Source organism: Antedon mediterranea, chromosome 6 (assembly GCF_964355755.1).
Source record: "Antedon mediterranea chromosome 6, ecAntMedi1.1, whole genome shotgun sequence".
In the NCBI taxonomy this organism is placed as follows: Eukaryota; Metazoa; Echinodermata; class Crinoidea; order Comatulida; family Antedonidae; genus Antedon; species Antedon mediterranea.
In genome coordinates, this window is record NC_092675.1 from 10,380,822 (window position 1) to 10,400,304 (window position 19,483).

Sequence of the window (19,483 nt, forward strand, 5' to 3'; positions counted from 1 at the left end):
ATCTGTTCTTTCTCTACAATGAGCAATAAATAAACGGGGTCTTATTGGTTACATTAAGCGTGTGACTCTGATTGACCATTCTTGGGATCAAAGCTGAATCTTTCAATGATGTTGAGGCAACGCGTCGCAAACAGTTTGCTTCGTTGCGCTATTAATAGTAGCTTTGATCTGCAGTACAAGATGGTCCTCCTACTGTCTAAAAAAGGCGGGACAAACAGCATCTGTATGTATAGTATAATAGTTAATTTATTTGAATTAACAATGTACTGTAGTTTGTTTATTATCAGCATTGCTACTAACCCGCCTCTCAAAAAAACGAATCTATTAGGACTTATAAAATCAATTACGCCATTTTTTTCACAATTATAGAATTGTAAATTAATCTGTCTCGAACATTAAACAAAAATAATCGCAAATAATTTATTGAAATAGATTAAAAATAATTTACATTCTGCTCTTTCAATTCAACTTTAATTATCTCCCAACACAGTATTGTAATTAAAACCAAGTAAATAATTTGAATTAGCAGAATATGCGTTTGTTTATTACCAAAAGTGTTACCAATCAATCTCTCAAAATATAGTCAATAGGCGTTGTTATGCAATACATTTTTTGTTGTTGAAATAGCAACGTATAATATCAATAACATTGTTGATGTTTGGATGTAAAATTGATTTGATTTCTAATCTGCATAAATACAAAACGAAAAATACAAACATAAAGGGATTAGACAGCGATGTATATTTTTCATTTCTCACAAAAAAAAAGTTGGTTGTAAAACACCAATCTTTTAAAATTACGATTTAACGACAACATCCCTTTTCTCTAAAAACTGTGCAAATAATTCACATGGCTAGGCTAAGTGATGACGCCTTTTTTAGTTACACAATATGTTTATACATATTTCAACAAAGAATTAAGATATTTATCCCAGATCTGAAACATTTAAATTATTGTCTCGGCACAAATACAAAAAAAGTACTTGAAAAGAAATGCTTTCTTTATTCTGTGTATAGTAATCGCCTAAACTGTAAATGTGAATGTCTTAACAGCTATCTATATTGAGAATATAAATTTGCATTTCTATAATATGCAAGTTTATTTTCTTTCAACGGTGAACAGGAACGTCATCAAAGTATGTTTAAAAAAAAAACAACAAAAAACATCACAATTTATAATATCTATCTATAGCAAGTAAATAAGAGAAAGCAGAAAACACATCAAATATGTGAAGTTAGAAGATAGGCCTACTATTCTAAAATACAAAAAAAAAACACCAATTACAAATAAAAAAATTATATTTAGTCATTGCTGGGTATCTATGTAACCATACTCTAAAATTGATTTGTAAATGTACATAAAATGCTGTATAGTTAAACATTTCAATTGATGTATACACAAACAAAAATCTACAGCACTGTTAATGCAAAAGCAAGAAAACCATTATATTTGTTTTAATATTAAAAGACACAAAATGTATAGTATTTTAAGCAAGAATATTTTAACTTCATACAACCCCAAAGAACACAATCTGTAAAATTTCTACTATCCTATAAAAAAAATAAAAAAAGAATCTCACACGTTATTCAATTTAAAATTCTTTCAAAACAACCCCATTATTAAAATTAATAAATGCTAATAGTTATTTCATTTTTTGGAAAAAAAATAAAAAATCTTGTAAATATTCATTTATATTTAAATTCATCTGGTTGTTGTGAATTGTATTGAAGCATAACAAGAATATCAATTATTAAAACTAGTCAATCATAAACATTAACAATATCAACACATGGCACCATAAAAATACTACAATTACCTCAAAAGATTATATTTATAGTTTGCCTTAAAGAGAAGGTGATACATCAACTTAAACCTTAAAACCATTTAGCGTTTATTCAAATTCAAATCTAGAACAGCTCTAGAGATGAAGTCCAAGAATCACAGAAATGAGCTTAAAAGCAATACAAGTACTTCTACACTTGAAGTAGATATAGGGAAAAAGTTTGTTTTAACCGCACTAAACTTTTAGATCATATGCCTTGTCCAGTCTAAGTATTTGGTCAACTTAGGCCAAGATAAAATATTTCTATTGCAGCATTATTAATAAAAAGCTCTAGAATTTTATTACAATTTACTACACAAGGACTAGAACATTCTTGGCTTATGACAACATACTATGTTGGACAACAACTGTTAGTTAACCTAACATTTGGCTATTACTGCATTTCTTGTTGGTTAGTTTGATAGCCTCCCCCTGTGTTTTGATAGTAGGTACCTGCTGTTGTTGTATAGTTATGCTGTGGAGCTTGGTATGGATTGCGATTTGTAGTTTGACTTCTCACTTGTTGTCCTTCTACCCCAGTGTAAGCCACATACGTATTATGTTGATGTTGACCAACCCACGGTTGAGAGGTGTAAACAATTGATGTGGGTGTGGAGAAGGACTCCCAATATCCTGGTTGAGTCTTACCAATATCACTACCTCCAGCCACAGACATTGCTTGGAACCCATGTAGATTTTGTGGCGAGCCAGACAGTGCAGACATCTCCCTAAATGGCTCATTAAAACTTTGTACATTCGCTAAAGTGGAACGAGGAGGGGTTGAAGGGAATAGGTAGGTATCTTGTCTTGAGTAGGCTGTTGCATCTTGACGTAAGCCTTGGAACTGAGGTAGATCGTAAACTGTCTGTTGAAAGGAGGTTTGTTGAGCTTGTTGCTGCTGGGTTTGGCTACTCTGTGGAGATGCTGGTGGAGTGGGTTCACGTGGTAACCAAAGCGAGGAAGTGGTTTGTGATTGATTTGTCTGACCTAAATCCTGTTGCCAAGCTGCAACTCTAAATTGAAATAAAGTATTAAATTAGATTCAAGTGAAAGAAAATACAATTAAATTGATTGATAAAATGAAGTGATTTACATCTTTGTAATGAATGCTAATAAAGCAAACACTCAACTTTCACAATTCAAATGCTATCTTTAAATGTGAAAGTAATGTCAATACTGCATTAAGAGCAGCACTAGTAGCTAAATTTCATATGTACTTTAAGGTTTAGAGAATTTGTTGAGGGTGATTAATCATTCTTGGTTTGGTCACACATTTTGTTGTGGTGAAAGGTCAAAGGTCATGGTGAAATTATACAGTGCTGTGGGTACAATGTCATTCTTTAAAATAATTAGCCATAGCCATGTCCGAGCTTTAAACTTTTAGGCTTGTGTATTAAGGCTACTGAATATTATCCATAGTAGATTTAATTGTAAAATCAAACGCTAAACAACCAAGCAATGGCTATACATAACGCAAAATGTATCCAAAAGAAATATACAACTTGTTTTAAGATAATTATTGATGGAAAAAGGATTAAATTCAAGATTCAAGACATTTTATTGGTCCACTTAATAGTTAAAGACAACAGGATTTAAATTTTTAAATACTCCAAGTAAAAATTGATGTCTGTGGTTTTGAGAAAAGCAGTGTTCAGTCTCTTAAAAGAAAAAATGCATGCTGCTAAATACCAGTAATCCCTGGTACTAAACTACTTTTGGAGAAAAATAAAGAAAATTGATTGTGTTAAAACCTTGAAGTCTGAGGCTGCTGATGAAGTCTTTCAATCCCTCCAGGTGCCCTGTTATCATTTGCAGGTTCTCCCCATGGTACCGATGACTGTCTTGTGTTACTCTGCCACAGGTTCGTGCCAGTTCTGTTGGGTTGTTCAGTTATGTTTGATGTATCATATGAAATACCAGCAGCCTGTTGTTGGTAAGCACTTGGTGATACAGTATTTCCCCCACTGCTTCTTTGCGGACTAGGTGGTGGAGTTTGCGGAGAGCCAATTCCAGGATGGTTTCCAGTCGGAATACGGACAGGTTGACTTTGGAGGTTGGAATTGGTATACACTTGAGATTGTCTAGAAAAAAAGTTATAACTTTTTTAATACTATTTAATAAAATGTAAAATACACGAATAATTGAAATTCTACAATAGGTCTTAAGGAATAAAGAAGAGGCAGACAAAAAAAACCCAATAGGTAGACAACATCATCAAATGGACTGGAAAATCCTCCTCAGAAAGAGATGCTGGCACATAATCAAGATTTCTCGAGGGAACTTTTGAAATTTTCAATTTCGAAAAGAATCTACAACCACAATATGGGTTTAATAGAGCCGGAATAACATTAATCAAATAATAGTAATTGTACAATGTTATAACTTACATTGTATTGTTCCAACGTTGATCAGTTGAGTGGCCACCCCATTGTTGTGGACTGGACTGTTTAGGCATTTCCCATTGCAAACCTGCCTGGTGTTGTTGCTGTTGTTGAGCTTGTTGTTGAGCTTGTTGTTGAGGTTGCTGTTGCTGATGTGAAAATGTTTGCTGCTGCTGCTGCTGTTGTTGCTGCTGCTGCTGAGAGTTCCACTGCTGAATATTAAACTGTAGTTGTAACTGCTGTTGTTGGGTTAATTGAGATACATCAGGTCTTGCCTGTTCCTGGCGTGACTGTGACTGAAATCCTCTTTGCTCTAAACTGCTTGTTTCATTTTGTACACCAGTAACTTGATCTTTCTGGAATGCTGCTGAAATGTGCTGCTGCTGTTGCTGCTGCTGTAATAATGCATTTTGCTGCTGATGTTGCGCCATTTGCTGCTGTTGGAAATTACTAATAAAGGAAAGCTGAAGTTGTGTTAAGCCCTGAAGTTTCTTTTGTTGTTGGTGGTGATGCTGCTGCTGCTGCTGTTGGGGTTTTCTTGACAATGCTGATCTGGGTGGGCTCTGATTCATGGGTTTTGAAGACTTGGGTTGCTGATCAACCTTTGGCTGCATTTTGCTTGCCCAGTACGGCTTCACTTTAGCCTCTTCAGACATGGTATTAGTTGCTTTTAGTTTTGCAGAATTATTAGTAGATTTATGCTGGTCTTCAATCTCTTTAGATAACTGAGAAATCATTTTTAAAAACTGCTGTTTTTCCTCAGGGGTTTGACCTTTGTGTGTAGATGCTGGTGGTTGCTGTTGGAACACACCACTCTTTTGGGGTCGGGGACCTCTAAGATTACCGGGTTGGCCAGAATAATTTGGTCTCCCTTTGATATCCTGATTTGGATTCTGCATTCGAGGCACTCCCTGTGAAGAAATATTTCTGATAAAGGGAATGTTTTGGTTCTTAGTGCGAGAGAAACCATGTCTTGGGCCAGATGTTGCATGCTGGTGAATAAGAGGCTGGACAGCAGCTGCTGGTTTTTTGTATGTTCCTTGTTTACCATCTAATTTCCCTCCAACATGCTCACTACCAAGACCTTTTGGCCCTCCCATAGCCCACTGCCCTTCAAGCGGTTTTATTTCCTGTGGTGCTTTTCCAAGGACAGGGAATGTTGGCGACGCTTGGGTAACCTTAGTTTTGTCTGGCATGTTCTTAGATTTTGCTGGAGACATCTGCGGTTTTGTTTCAATCTTCTTTGGTATTGTAGGTTTCTCATCTGGCTTTGTCTTGTGTTCTTGTTTGTGTTCCTTCCAACATTCACCAATTGTTTGCCTCAATTGTTGATACTGATGAGGAACATTGTGTGTTATTTGCACAGTAAGCTGTCTTGGATCTCCTGGTTTGTTGCTCTTGTTACCATTTCCAGGTAATGAAACTGACCTTTGATAATTTTTCAATTGTTGGTAATCTCTTCGATTCATATCTGCCTGTCGTTGATCTGTATTGTATAAAAACAATATAATAAATTTGTTTAACAGCAAATACTACTAGCAAATTAGAAATAATTTAAGTCAGTTTCTTAGATGACAAATTGCCAATGAGTTAAACAATGTACACATGTCTGAATGTCTCCACATGTGCAAACAAACATGACTTAACTAGTTCCCTAGGTCATAACAAATCAAAAGCATAGGTCAAGCATTACTTTTGTCAACAAATCGCTGTTTTAAATCGGAGCATCCCAATTTTTAGGGTTTTTTTGGCATTCAAAATCGAGATAGTTGGCAGTAATGCACTGCACAACTTAGTAAGGAATACTCTTTCTTATTTAACACTTAAAACATGGAAAAGTAAAATGAGGTGAACAAGTAGATACAAGGCAACAGGCATGGCAGAATTAGCAAGGAAAGACCCTGTTGAGCTTGACTCTAGTCTGACCTTGTGAAGAGAGGTATGTAGTGTTGCCTTGGCTGTGGTTTAAGTAATATTGATATGGCTGTTCTGTTCGATATAACTATACCATACCTGGATTTGATCGACTGAATTCCTGATGTCTATACCTCTCATTATCCTGGTTACCTTGACGTTGAATAAAGTCCTGTTGTCTGTAACGCTCGTCTTGGTTACCTGTCCTCTGATTGGGTGTCTTTCTATCACGTTTACGTGGACAGTCCTTCACAAAATGTCCAACACGTCCGCACAAACGACACAAACGATCGTCAGGTGGTCCACAGCCATCAGTTAGTATATCCCCATTGAAAAATATGTTCTAAAATGAAATGAACTTGCATAACTATTGGCAGCATAATATTAGGAAATCATAACTATCAAACCAGTAAAAGCACCTGCTGCTACATATTATTTATTTTTTATTTAAAACATATTTACAGGATGAAAATATGGTATATGTAGCACTTGTTTTACATATGGTCCTGTTTTTAGAAATAATAGGTTAAAAAACACACATAAAAACACTTTAATTCTTGCTAATAAAACTGTAAAAATTACAAAAGAAAAAATTATATACATTGTTATAAAAGTAGGGATACATAAATTGTAATTGTTTGAAACATTTTTTGTTGCTTTTTAAAGAAAAAATAAATGCAAGAATCTCCCATGGATAAACAAGCTGCCTGGTTAAAAAAAACCTTCAGTCAATCATTATTGAACCATTAAACAGGAATACTTACAAAGTCTTGGTTAAAAACATAATGCTGTTGTGGAAGATCAAAAGGTGTACCAAAGTGTTCTCTAGCCTTCTGGAATACCAGCATAATGAAAGAGTTCACTACATAAAATAAGAATGATAAATTAATAATAATTATTATATTGTAGGACCACTATATCCATAAAGCATACAAACATTAAGCTCTGTCTAGACTATCAACATGTATGTGACAAAAACATATGAGCATATGGACATATCACTCCCATATTTAAGCAAATCACTACCATATTTGGTACCACACTTTTCTGTCACAAAAAGTTTGAAAGTGTAGACAGAGCTTTAAAACATGAATCAATACAGTTAATTCATTTTTTACCATTAAAAACACATTCCGGATACCAACCAGACTTTCTGGAAAACCAGACATATTTGTCTAGCCCAATTAAGGTGTCTAGAATTGGGAGAGTTGGCTGTATGTATATACTTATCAACATTAAACAGCTATATTGTGAATCATAAGCATATTTATGAAATGTACTCAACTTCCACATACAAATAAGTCTGGTTGGGATACAGTACTTTCTACTATCAGTTTTTGATGCAAGATGTTTGAAAGTTTAACACCCAATTGATAATCAAAATATTTAAAATTAAATTAATTTATATTTTGTGACAAAAATAACGGTAAAGTTTGATTTAATTGTCATTAAATTCAGTTTAATTAATTCAGTCCGTTGGAAAATGATTTGTGTCCTTCTTGGAATTTATTTTATCATATTAAAGTGACATTGTCGATTTAAAGATGCATTGTCCCCAAAAAATATGAAAAATAAAGATTTATAAAATCAGACTTTAAATTAACAAAGATAATAATGTTTTAACATAGAAAATAAAATAATGTTTTAACTTATAAAATGGCAAAATAAATAGTTTAATTTAACAAAAAACATAAAACACATTGGCTGGTAGCCAATTTGACATTTTTTTTTTTGGCTTTAAATTACAGTTTTTTTCAGGTAAATAATTTTCTTTTTTGATCAAATTTTTGGTCAAAGTGACACATATTCAACAAAAAACTTTAAAAAAATTATTTCTTCAGGGGGCAATTACATTTACAGTAGTGTATTATTTATAAAACACATAAATACCATACTTTCTAAGAACTCTGTGAAAGTTGGCAATTTTGTAACACCAAAGTAGATAAAACTAAATAAAACATACTTTTCCTCGACACTCCTCCTCCAAGGTTATGATCTAAATCAAAAGGATCCTCTATAGCAATTGAACGTGACGACCACAGCTTCTCAAACTTGGTTAGCAGTTTGAATTGACGAATGCTCACCACATATCTTCTGAAATCAAATTCTTCAGTGTAGAAACGAAGCAGACCTAACCACAGTTCACCAACGGAGCACTTGTTCTTTCCATAGTCTTTCCACACAGATTTCTGTAGATTCAAGTCAAAAAACATATAACCATAATTATGTATGGTGAGTAAAATTTTCAAGATTTCCATTTTCATAACATTAACTTTATATTCCAAAATTATTATATTAGCTAAACAATAACAGACTTTTAAACACATTTAGGAATGATTTGTTTTCCACAGTCTGTGGCTAAAACAACCCTACCATGGGTCATGAACAAATGGCTGGTTCTCAATAGAAATACAAACAAGAAATATTTCTTACAAAAAACGCTGCTCACTTATTGAAAAATATTTTTTATTTCAACTGTTTTTGAATGTGTCATTTTATTGTCACATAATAGTTATTTTACCTGAAAAAAATGTAATTTAAAGCAACAAATACTTGTCTGTCAGACAATGGTTTTTGGGTTTCTTTTCTTTTTTTATATGTGAATAAATATTATTTTTTTGTTACAGAAGTGAATACTCAATTTCTGTCACTTTAGTTAATTTTATTGCTAAGGTCAAATCTGGGGGTCACTTCATCACCCAAGATATTTCAATTGTGAAGTATCCTATTACAAACACAAACTTTAATGGACTGTTTCGATAATAATTCAATGAATATCTGACAGAAATGCTTAGGGATTTGTAATTTTAGCATGACATGTCCTAATAGACTCTTTCTCAGACGTTTTTTGGGTCTACTGTAGCAGCTGGAAGAATCAATAAATCATAGTGGAGTTTCCATTTTCACAAAACTGTCTGTCCTTAGAACTATAACTGCTGCTTGCTTTAGCTTCTGATTGAGTAGTCCTAATGGGACGTAGCGGGCTAGAGCAGCAGCGTGATAAAATAAGCAAAAAGCTAAACAAAATGATAAAGTGAAACAGCCAGAAAAAATTATTTTCAGCTTTCATCAGTGCAAGTCAGAATATAATGCATAAATCGCTGCCTGAGTGATTCAAAGGTCAGAAATGGCATTTCTGGTCATTTTTTACTACCGTATATTTCGGTGCAAGTCGCACCTGTGTATAAGACGCACCCCCTAACTGAGAGTAAAATATCTGTATTTTTTATATCGCCGATGTATAAGATGCACTTTATATTTCATCAAAACAATGTTTTTTTAAATTGTAATCAATATTATTTTGTAATAATATATTTTGTTATATCTACAACGGCGTCCTTTATTTAGGTTTTTTCTTACCTAGGCTCGGCCGCGCCCAGCCTCAACAACAAGTTCTTTCTAACTTGTTATTCATGAGTTTCGCACCCGCAACATCGAGTGCATGACTGTGTGTGTAACACGCACGTGTGTGGGCTAGCCTCGCTCAATCATTTCGAGAGGGCACACGTTTTCACGGACAATCGTATTCGATTAGTATCTGTGTATCCGAGAAGTGTGTACGCTAGGTCCATGCTATAATCAACTAGAGAATATACTAGTCGAATACCGTACACCATGTGGCCGACAAGAAGGGCTTGCGCTGGGGGTATGGCGGTCGGCGATCGGGCATATAACTATAAATAAATACTATTCCAATCGTAAACGTTTACAAATTAAATTTTATCGGAGCGCCTAAAACAGCTCCATAATGAACAAATCTTTTCATCATATTTAGTATAACCTTGAAAACTAGGCAGAAGCCGGTTGCAGTTACGTTAGTACACTGTAGCTAGGCCTAGCCTACTCAGGCCTAGCCAACCAACGAGGTGACGATATGTACAATCTGTGTGGTCAGTCATTTATGTTCGGTGTATAAGACGCACCCTTAATTTAGAGGTCAAATTTGCGTGTCAAAAGTGCGACTTATACACCGAAATATACGGTAAAATGTCCCATTAGACTGAATATAGGCCTAAAGGTATACCTTCTGATCAATTTGAAACCAAAATTACCTGTGACCAGTGGTTTTCAAGATATAGGGACCTATTAGTGACCTTTTGCCACATTTTCAAAATGTGTAACCAAGCCAAAAATAACTATTTGGCCACTCTAAACCAATTTCTTTGGACCTGAAAGTGCATACGAAAGTTAATCTAGCTACTAGAGTAATAAATAAATATATAATAATTCCAAAGCCAACTTATTTTAAAAAAAATGATAATGCTGTTGCTATCAGTGGCTGGATCTCAATACAAAAAAAAATACGCAAAAAGCTAAATCAACCAAAACAGCCAGAATGATATGAGATGTCAAACTTTCGGATTTGGTCAGATATTAGAACTGTAAATTGTAGAGTCCACTTACCAAATTCTTAATATCACTATAGTACCAAACATTCCTTTCATCAATAATCTTAACCTGTCGTTCACCCTTTGGATGTAACTATAAAATATACAAACAAAATATTATTTGATTAAAAACTCAATAATCATCATTTGTTATTATGACAACAATGAACAGAAGATAAGAACAATATTATCAGATACATCATCATTATGCATATTTAAGCACAAGAACTTAACAAGTATTTAATACACATTGTTTTATTCCAATTTTTTGACTTTGCAGTTTTCATGAATTCAGTAGAAAACGAGATAAAACATTAGGCGCAGGAGCCCCGGATAGCGTTACGTTTGAAAACCCCAAAAAGTGAGGTTTTCAACCATTAGCGGCATGACTGATGTGAGTGATTAATGTGTTTTACGGACGGTTTCAAGGACTATCCTACCAGTGGGCTGTTCACTGGTCAAATGATTGACACTTTGTATCACCGTTTGTAACTGGAGCTGTGACGACCTTTGTAACTGGAGCTGTGACGACCTTGCAAGAATACTAGGCCAGAATTTTTAATTGAAAAGTGCCTTGGTATTAACAATAACATGGAGATGGAAACAAATTTCTCTATCTTTCTTTCTAAAATAAATGGTCACTATAGTTTCAAACTAGGCTTAGTCCACCACATTAGTAATTACGAATCGAAACCTAAATTAAAATTGTTGTTATTCTTTGGCCGTTGTTTGATTAATTACATCTTCATGCCATGTTTTTTTTTCTCTAATGATTTGGCGATACGCTCCTATATTAATTAGGCCTACTAGCAGAGGGTTCGATGAGTTTTGAAAAGTTATGGAAATGTGGTCTAACATATAGCAATTCAGTTTTTTAAGGCCCTTCTTCCTTGTCCGAGCCTTTGGAAATATTAAAAAGTTATATTAATATAATATATTCTGTGTTTTCATGTTTTGAGAAATTGTATATCATTTCAGATGTTTCGCGCTGCGCTTTTATTTGTTTCGCGCTTCGTCTTGTTCGAGCTTCCTCCGTACATACCGATAATTAATATGATTTTTCATTTCATTTTTTGTACATTATTAAAAAATAGCATACAGAACCCCATACAGAACATACCCTTCTCTGAGAAAACACTTGTGGGCGATTCCCCGAATACGGCATGATGGAATAGCTTTGGAGACTTTGACTTTGGAGTAGGCCTAAATCGAAACGTCAAGCAACTCAACAGTTCTTTTCAGAACTAATATAGGCCTACGTGGTGTACCGCAAATTTATATCAACAAATATGTAACTTGTTTAGCACGTTTAAAATGGATAGCAAAACATATTTTTAAAAAAAACCCTGAATTATTTCAAACAGACAGCACATTAGTTCAAACGGATAGCACAATAGATAGCTCAATCAAATGGATATAACTATGATATAACTGTACTGTGCATTCTATACGGATTATCGGGTAGCACATTCTTTCAAATGGATAGCACATTATTTCAAATGGATAGCACATTAGGTAGCACAATCAAATGGATATAGTACTGTACATTATTCTATGATTATCGGGTAGCACATTCTTTCAAATAGATAGCACATTAGGCCTATTTCAAATGGATAGCACATTCTTTCAAATGGATAGCACATTATTTCAAATGGATAGCACATTATTTCAAATGGATAGCACATTGGGTAGCACAATCAAATAGATATAGTACTGTACATTAGTCTATAAGGATTATCGGGTAGCACATTATTTCAAATGGATAGCACATTAGGTAGCACAATCGAATGGATATAATTGTACTGTACATTATTCTATAGCCTACGGATTATCGGGTAGCACATTCTTTCAAATGGATAGCACATTAGGTAGCACAGTCAAATGGATATAGTACTGTACATTATTCTATAAGGATTATCGGGTAGCACATTCTTTCAAATGGATAGCACATTAGGTAGCACAATCAAATGGATATAGTACTGTACATTATTCTATACGGATTATCGGGTAGCACATTCTTTCAAATGGATAGCACATTCTTTCAAATGGATAGCACATTGGGTAGCACAATCAAATGGATATAGTACTGTTACTGTACATTATTCTATACGGATTATCGGGTAGCACATTCTTTCAAATGGATAGCACATTCTTTCAAATGGATAGCACATTATTTCAAATGGATAGCACATTAGGTAGCACAATCAAATGAATATGTAATTGTACTGTACATTATTCTATACGGATTATCGGGTAGCACATTCTTTCAAATGGATAGCACATTAGGTAGCACAATCAAATGGATATAGTACTGTACATTATTCTATACGGATTATCGGGTAGCACATTCTTTCAAATGGATAGCACATTCTTTCAAATGGATAGCACATTGGGTAGCACAATCAAATGGATATAGTACTGTACTGTACATTATTCTATACGGACTATCGGGTAGCACATTCTTTCAAATGGATAGCACATTCTTTCAAATGGATAGCACATTATTTCAAATGGATAGCACATTAGGTAGCACAATCAAATGGATATATGTAATTGTACTGTACATTATTCTATACGGATTATCGGGTAGCACATTCTTTCAAATGGATAGCAAATTATTTCAAATGGATAGCAAATTATTTCAAATGGATAGCATGGATTTGGGTAGCACAATCAAATTGAGCACATTGGGTAACATATTGCATCAAATGGGAGCCTACTGTACAGTTATTCTATTGAATTGAAATATATATTTATAATGGGTAACCTCTTCAATCAAAGACTGGTCTCCCAGAGGGCCCAGTTGGTGATCAGTGGCTGTGATAATACACCGGGGTAACCCCCCACTCGTCTCGAAAGATGTACTAGGTTCTTTAAAGTACACACGAGCTAGATGTGTATTCTATTATCGGGTGTAGCACATTAAAATTGAGAGGATAAGATGGACATCATAATTTATTATTAAGGGGCAAAACAGCAAATCCTTACTGAGGGGACACTCCTATAAAGCAGACATTAAGGGGACGGGGAACATTTAAGCTCAGTGCCAATGTTCACTCAATATATTTTCCATCACAAAATAACAAAAAAGACGAAATATTTATATCCATTTATCGTTATTAAATAAAAATGGATATCATGATAATTATGATACTTTGTTTGTCTTGAAAGTTTTCATTGGTGAAACGTTGCCTGCTACATTTTGAATTTCCGAGTCCAGATCAGTATTGGTATTCCGTGATCTATTCTAACTAATGAAACAATTTTTAGAAAATGATATATCTGATAGATATCATCTAAGTGATGTTTTACATATAAGTTATAACGTTTAACTTTTCATTCTCCAGACATTCAATTCTTTTAATATAGTTTTTGTATAACACCATATCAAGTAGTAGTAGAAATTATTGTAGGGTTTTCTTATTATTCAGTCAATTCAGTGTTTCTATACAGAAAAGAGTAGTCAGTGGCCTTAACATCAATTAATTGTATAATTTGCACCCAAGGTCGAATAGCAAGAAACTCAGGTCCAGTTACATTGGTGTTCATTGGTCAATAGGAAATGAACAGCACACTTATGGGTGGTGACAAAGTTTAGTTATTGATAAGTTGTCCTTGGGAAAAACACATTAGTTGGGTTGACCATGGGCTGACAGAGTTAACGACTTCGTAACGCTATCCGGGGCTCCTGCGCCTAATGAATTAATTAGTTTAATATTGTAAAAGAAAGGCCAACATTTGTTAAGAAATCAGACTTGAAAAATAATATACTTACATGACTGAGGGTGGGTGTGGTGGGCTTTAGATCTTTAATGCTATTGTAGATATAGAGGAACAGCATTTTTTCTTAAGTGATCAAATGGCAGTGATGGTTTAATGATTATTTAACAAGAAATTGACCAATCAAAAAAAGGACAATCATCAATGTCCTTTTATTTCAGGTAGCAAGGTCATAACCGTCAGCTATGTCCTGTTACTAATACTACTCACTATAACTATTTTTCTAGTATCATTTAAGAAAAAGCTTACCTCCTGTAGTACAGGTATGAGAGGTGGCTTGCACTGCTGTAGGTAGAACAACACCATTAAAGTGTATGCATACGATGATAGACTACCTCTGGATGCATCTCCAATCATACATTTCTGAAAAAAAAATGCGATAATAATACTAAGTTACATACATAATTCAAGGAATGAAATATACAGTCATGTTTTATTTCATTGCTTATATTATTCAAAAAGTTATTACTTTGAAAGAAGGACTTGGAATGATGTTTGTTGGCAATATTTTATCACCTTTGGTTACAATGTTAACCATCACATATTGGAAAGGAAACACTTTGATGTAATTTTGAGCAATTCATCAAAGGCTTGTAACATAGCATTTACCTTGGCAAAAGCTTTAATGGTGAATCCAAGTTGTTTAACTCTGGGATCAATGTCACTGTATGCCTTGATCATCAGTGTATTATGCTGTGCAAGAGTATTATACAGACTAATGTCACCTTCCAGCTGGCTGTGCCGATGAACAAACTTCACAATAGGAACTTTGGCAGTTGTTATTGCAAAGATGTTGTAGAGGTCACGTTTCTTCCTTAGGATATTTCCAAGATCCTCAATAATACATGGCACATTTAGTGTCTAAAAGAAAACATATGCTGCTAATTCAAGTGGATTAGAGATATAGTACAGTACCGCCCAGAAAATCAAATCTCGCGCTAAACTGCATGTTTTTTTAAAGAATTGTTCTCAGATAGCACAGATCTTAAAATATGCATCCCCATGTATATGCATATTATGTGGGTGGTGTATGTGGAAATAAAATAAAAAATCTGCTTTCTATCTAGAACAAAAATAAAATAATGTTGATGGAGCCTTACAGAAGCATCTTCATGTGTATTCATGGTCATGCAGACATCCAGATCACTGCCTTGAAACCCAAAACCATTCCTCGATGACCCGAACAATGTTAGTTTTGCCTCTATTTAACAAAATTCAATATCAAAAATTAAGAAAAGATTGGTTTATCTATTTGAACCAAAGAATACATAAACTAAATACAAAATACTGAAAATATAATTACTTAACCAACTAATTAATAGTTTTAAATGAAATACAAATAAATGAAAATTTCTAGGAAAATGAGAATGATGATTATAGGCACAATAAAAATGTCTATCAGACATCTAACTTCTCCTGGACCTGAGGGAGTTTGCTTACAATTACAAACTAGATATGAAACTCGTCACTTTGACGAGTTAGTTATCCACTCGACAGACGCCACGTGCACGTCATATGTTAAAAACTATAATAAGAGGTGGTCATGTATTTTCGCCTTGTATTATAATTATACAGTATACTGTGTATACAAGGAGTCATTAATTCTACATGATACAGAGGGCGGCAAACAACAATTTGCTCACATCAGAGCCTATGCTGGTGTACATTGTACTACTGTATATTATATGACATATTAACTGAATTATGGGATCTGCCTTTAATTCAAATATTTAACATGATGACGTCATAAAAAAAAACACAAAGATAGCAATTTCTGAAGAAAATTATCTCAGCAACAACATACTAACGTGTAGAAGAAATTTTAATACGTAAAATGTTGGTGCGCGCACATTTAAATGTGATGAACTTTGACGCAGACGATGAAAATTTGACCTTTTAATTAAACTTGTCATATGATGACGTCACAACATCCGACATGATTTCGTATCTACAATCCAATAGCTTCCAGAAAACGTTTTAATCGTGATTATCCCATTTTATTCTTACGAGCTATTACAGATTAAAATTTACTGTAAAGATGAAATTAATGACCCACGCAATTAAAATTTTTAGGCATGATGACGTTATAAAAATTAAAATATTGTTATCTCTCTACCTAGACAATATATAAATGTAGGAGAAAAAGGAATACAGATAAGCGTGATGTGCTCCATTTTTTAGTCTTATCGATGCATGATCCGATATCTACAACCCATCAACTTCTAGATTTTGTAATAAAAATAAACGGTTCACGGTTTACTTTAGAAACTATGACTGAAAAAGACATTATTTTGACGATTTTTTAAGCTTTTTCATAAAAAACGCGCACGAATTGTCTAATTCAACATGTTCGTATGCCGTTATTTAAACTGGAAAAGGTCTAAATTGTTTTCAAAATTACTAGGAAAGGCTTGTAAAATATAATTCAAGAGAAAAAAATATGTTTTTAACGCTATGTGCGTACCGCGCGCGTAAAAAATTGCGCGCCCGTGGGAATTTTTGACATAAATAAAATTGCGCTTAAGTCACGTTGCGCAACTATGACGTCATTCAAAAATAGGAGGTGCACAACTTCACGTAAATGCCCATATGCTGTAAAAGTTATGAAATGTTATGTTTATACATTTTAGAGAAACGCAACTCACAAAAAGGAAGGAAGGAAAGAAAAACTAGACATGAAACTCGTCACTTTGACGAGTTAGTTATCCACCCAACAAACGCCGCGTGCACGTCATACGTTGGAATATTGCACACAGAAAAAGATAATGGCATATTGACATGAACTGAAGAGTATGATATGTTGTTAGTACTGAATGCTGTATATTTTGTGTCATATACTATTTACAGTATCATAGTATAATCTGTATACATATTACATACAGTGTAGAATAAGTGAAATTACGGGTTCCGCCATTTATTCCAATTTTTAACATGGTGACAGTATCAAAATGAAACACTAATATAGCAATTTCGGAAGGAAATTATCTCAGCAACAACATATTAACGTGTAGAAGAAATTTGAATACGTAAAATATAGATGCGCGCTCTTTTAAATGTGATGAACTATGAAGCAAAATATGAAAATACAACTTTTTTTTATTCAACTGGCCATATGATGACGTCACAACATCTGATTAGCAAAATATTCACATGAATTCGTATCTACAATCCAATAGCTTCCAGAAAACGTTTTAAACATGATTATTAGACATGATGACATCATAAAAATTAAAATATTTTTAACTCATACGAAAGATAGTTGATTAACGTAGACAATATTAAAATCTCGGGGGAAATGGAATACGTATAAGCGAGATGTGCTCTGTTGAATGTGATGAGCAATAACGAAAGAGACAAAAATCCTATATTTTACATTCGTGTGGCCATACGATGACGTCATAACATCCGAGAGGTAAAAATTCAGCATGAATTCATATCTACAATTTATCTTCTTACATAATAAGTAGGTCACCGTTGATCCTGAAGAGCTATAATAGATTTAAAATTGGCATTATTTTTACAATATTTTGTACCTTTTTTAACTAAAACGAGCGCAAATCTAAATCAATGTGTTCGTATGATGTCATTTCAATTTGAAATGATGTCAATCTTTTTTTAAATGACTAGGAAAGGCTGTAAAATCATAATACAAGAGAAAAAAACATGATTTTCGTACTCCATGCGCACCATACGCGTAAAATTTTTCGCGCGCGTGGGAATTTTTGTCATGCTCAAAATGTCATGATCAGCGTAGAAAGTTGATTAGAAATTAATTTTGCGCATTTTCAAACTTTAAATGCACGTGCGCGCGTAACTTCTTGTAAAACATGCCATTTTTAATCCATAGAAAGTTTGCTCTTGATATAACTTAAATTTTCACTAAGTGTCAATTCAAAATGTCAAATATAACAAAGTTTCCTGCACATCTACAGGTCAATCTTATGACAAAGTTATACAATCTTATGTTGACGAGGATGAGAGATATGCGTGCAACAAAATTCCGGGAAAGAAAGAAAAACAAAGAAGATGAAAAAAAAAAAAGATCTTTACAATAACAAGGGTTATCCACAATACCTTACGGTTGCGGATAACCAAAAAATATTGATCCAATACAATAACAAGGAGTTATCCGCTCTACCAATTATACATATTATATATATATACCTGGATAGTTCCTCTTAATATGCGATTGTAAAGCATTAACGATGTTGTCGCGGGATTTATGCTCTCCCTCTTTCAATTCAAATTGAACTACAAGATAAAAAAAATTAAATCAGATAATTTAGATTGCATGCTTTTCTATGCACAAAAAAGCACAAGTTTAAGTTATACATTATGCATTTAAATTCATTTAAACGGGAAACAAGGGAATCAAGTTCCTTACACAACTTGAACATAGTGAAAAAATGACCTGTTCTTGTATGTTGAACATGTGTATTCACATAGACAGGACAAATGGCTTAAAATACAATTCGAAAAGATGGAGCAGACATAATTTAAACTCTTGCCACAAAAAACTAATAGTTAAAAGTAAAACTATTATATAGTTAATAGTGAGAGTGTATGGCGCATGATGTCATACACTTATGTCATACAGTTAATAGTGATATGTTGAACGTTGGACTACTAACTGTGAGTTTAAATACAACACGCGTCTCTCTTCTCCACCTAGGCGTATAAGTGGATAACAACTTTGCGCCGATTACTAGCTGCATTATGGAAGTACGTTTCCATACGTGTTTGATCCAAAAAAATGACTGGTGTATAATGTGACGTGCTTAGAAGCATTGTGCAATAAGCGCTATATAATCACGAACAATATTATAACAAAATTCTATAAATGTTCACAATGACACTTACGCGTCTCTCTTCTCCACCTAGGCGTATAAGTGGATAACAACTTTGCGCCGATTACTAGCTGCATTATGGAAGTACGTTTCCATACGTGTTTGATCCAAAAAAATGACTGGTGTATAATGTGACGTGCTTAGAAGCATTGTGCAATAAGCGCTATATAATCACGAACAATATTATAACAAAATTCTATAAATGTTCACAATGACACTTACGCGGTATCTGAGTGCATAACAAATCAATTCGCTTCATAAACGACTTGTTCATACGAGGCAAGGTTTTCAAGTTTGGAAGATCATCATCAGGACAATTCTAGATTAAAAAATATAATATAATTAAAGCTG

General features: G+C 33.8%; 1 protein-coding gene across 1 annotated transcript in view; it reads right to left on the reverse strand.

Annotated features, from left to right (window-relative positions):
* Positions 1 to 718: 718 nt before the first annotated feature.
* Positions 719 to 19,483, reverse strand: part of LOC140050881 (uncharacterized) — a 29,146-nt gene continuing 10,381 nt past the window's right edge. The window contains exons 10-21 of the mRNA XM_072095860.1: positions 19,355 to 19,451; positions 18,450 to 18,536; positions 15,386 to 15,486; positions 14,895 to 15,146; positions 14,535 to 14,648; positions 10,522 to 10,599; positions 8,081 to 8,306; positions 6,882 to 6,979; positions 6,217 to 6,460; positions 4,210 to 5,689; positions 3,574 to 3,903; positions 719 to 2,835 (exon numbers count right to left, since the gene is read on the reverse strand). Coding sequence (XP_071951961.1) covers positions 2,217 to 2,835; positions 3,574 to 3,903; positions 4,210 to 5,689; positions 6,217 to 6,460; positions 6,882 to 6,979; positions 8,081 to 8,306; positions 10,522 to 10,599; positions 14,535 to 14,648; positions 14,895 to 15,146; positions 15,386 to 15,486; positions 18,450 to 18,536; positions 19,355 to 19,451 — 3,726 coding nt within the window. The 3' untranslated portion in view covers positions 719 to 2,216. The remainder of the gene's footprint in view (positions 2,836 to 3,573; positions 3,904 to 4,209; positions 5,690 to 6,216; positions 6,461 to 6,881; positions 6,980 to 8,080; positions 8,307 to 10,521; positions 10,600 to 14,534; positions 14,649 to 14,894; positions 15,147 to 15,385; positions 15,487 to 18,449; positions 18,537 to 19,354; positions 19,452 to 19,483) is intronic.